Consider the following 483-nt stretch of genomic DNA (forward strand, 5'->3'; position numbering starts at 1 on the left):
CTACTGCCTGGTTGGAAAGAAAACCTGCAGCCACACGGCCCTTTCTGGAACCAGTTTGACACCCCTGCTCTAGATACAGTTCAAATGTTCCAGCTGTGTTATTTCTACCGTTACATTTTATTCTCCTTTGGTTGCAGTTATGAGAATGAATTGGCAAAGAGAGCTGAGGCAGAGAATGACTTTATCATAGCTAAGAGGGTAATAATCCAATAGTCTGCTTTCAGCATTTAATTTCAAAACATCTGTAGAAACTTTCCAAATTATTTTCATGTCTCATGCTTTATACAAACTTAAATTTGAAAATATAACATTGTATAGGAGGTGGACCAAAGCCATCTGGACCTGGTAGAAGATGTTCTGGAGCTGGAGGATCAGACAAGAAAGCTAGAGTTCCTCAGGAATGGATTTGATGAGGTAATCTGGCATAGGAAGCTTGGAAAGAATGCTTTTTTATAATAATAAAGTTATTATTATTATTATTAT

The 483-nt window shown here is 37.1% G+C and overlaps 1 protein-coding gene across 1 annotated transcript in view; it reads left to right on the forward strand.

Moving 5' to 3' along the window:
* Positions 1-483, forward strand: part of LOC107095731 (intermediate filament protein ON3-like) — a 7570-nt gene that overhangs the window by 4230 nt on the left and 2857 nt on the right. The window contains exons 3-4 of the mRNA XM_015391982.1: positions 138-198; positions 319-414. Coding sequence (XP_015247468.1) covers positions 138-198; positions 319-414 — 157 coding nt within the window. The remainder of the gene's footprint in view (positions 1-137; positions 199-318; positions 415-483) is intronic.

Source organism: Cyprinodon variegatus, unplaced genomic scaffold (genome assembly GCF_000732505.1).
Source record: "Cyprinodon variegatus isolate N-32 unplaced genomic scaffold, C_variegatus-1.0 Scaffold568, whole genome shotgun sequence".
Classification (NCBI taxonomy): domain Eukaryota; kingdom Metazoa; phylum Chordata; class Actinopteri; order Cyprinodontiformes; family Cyprinodontidae; genus Cyprinodon; species Cyprinodon variegatus.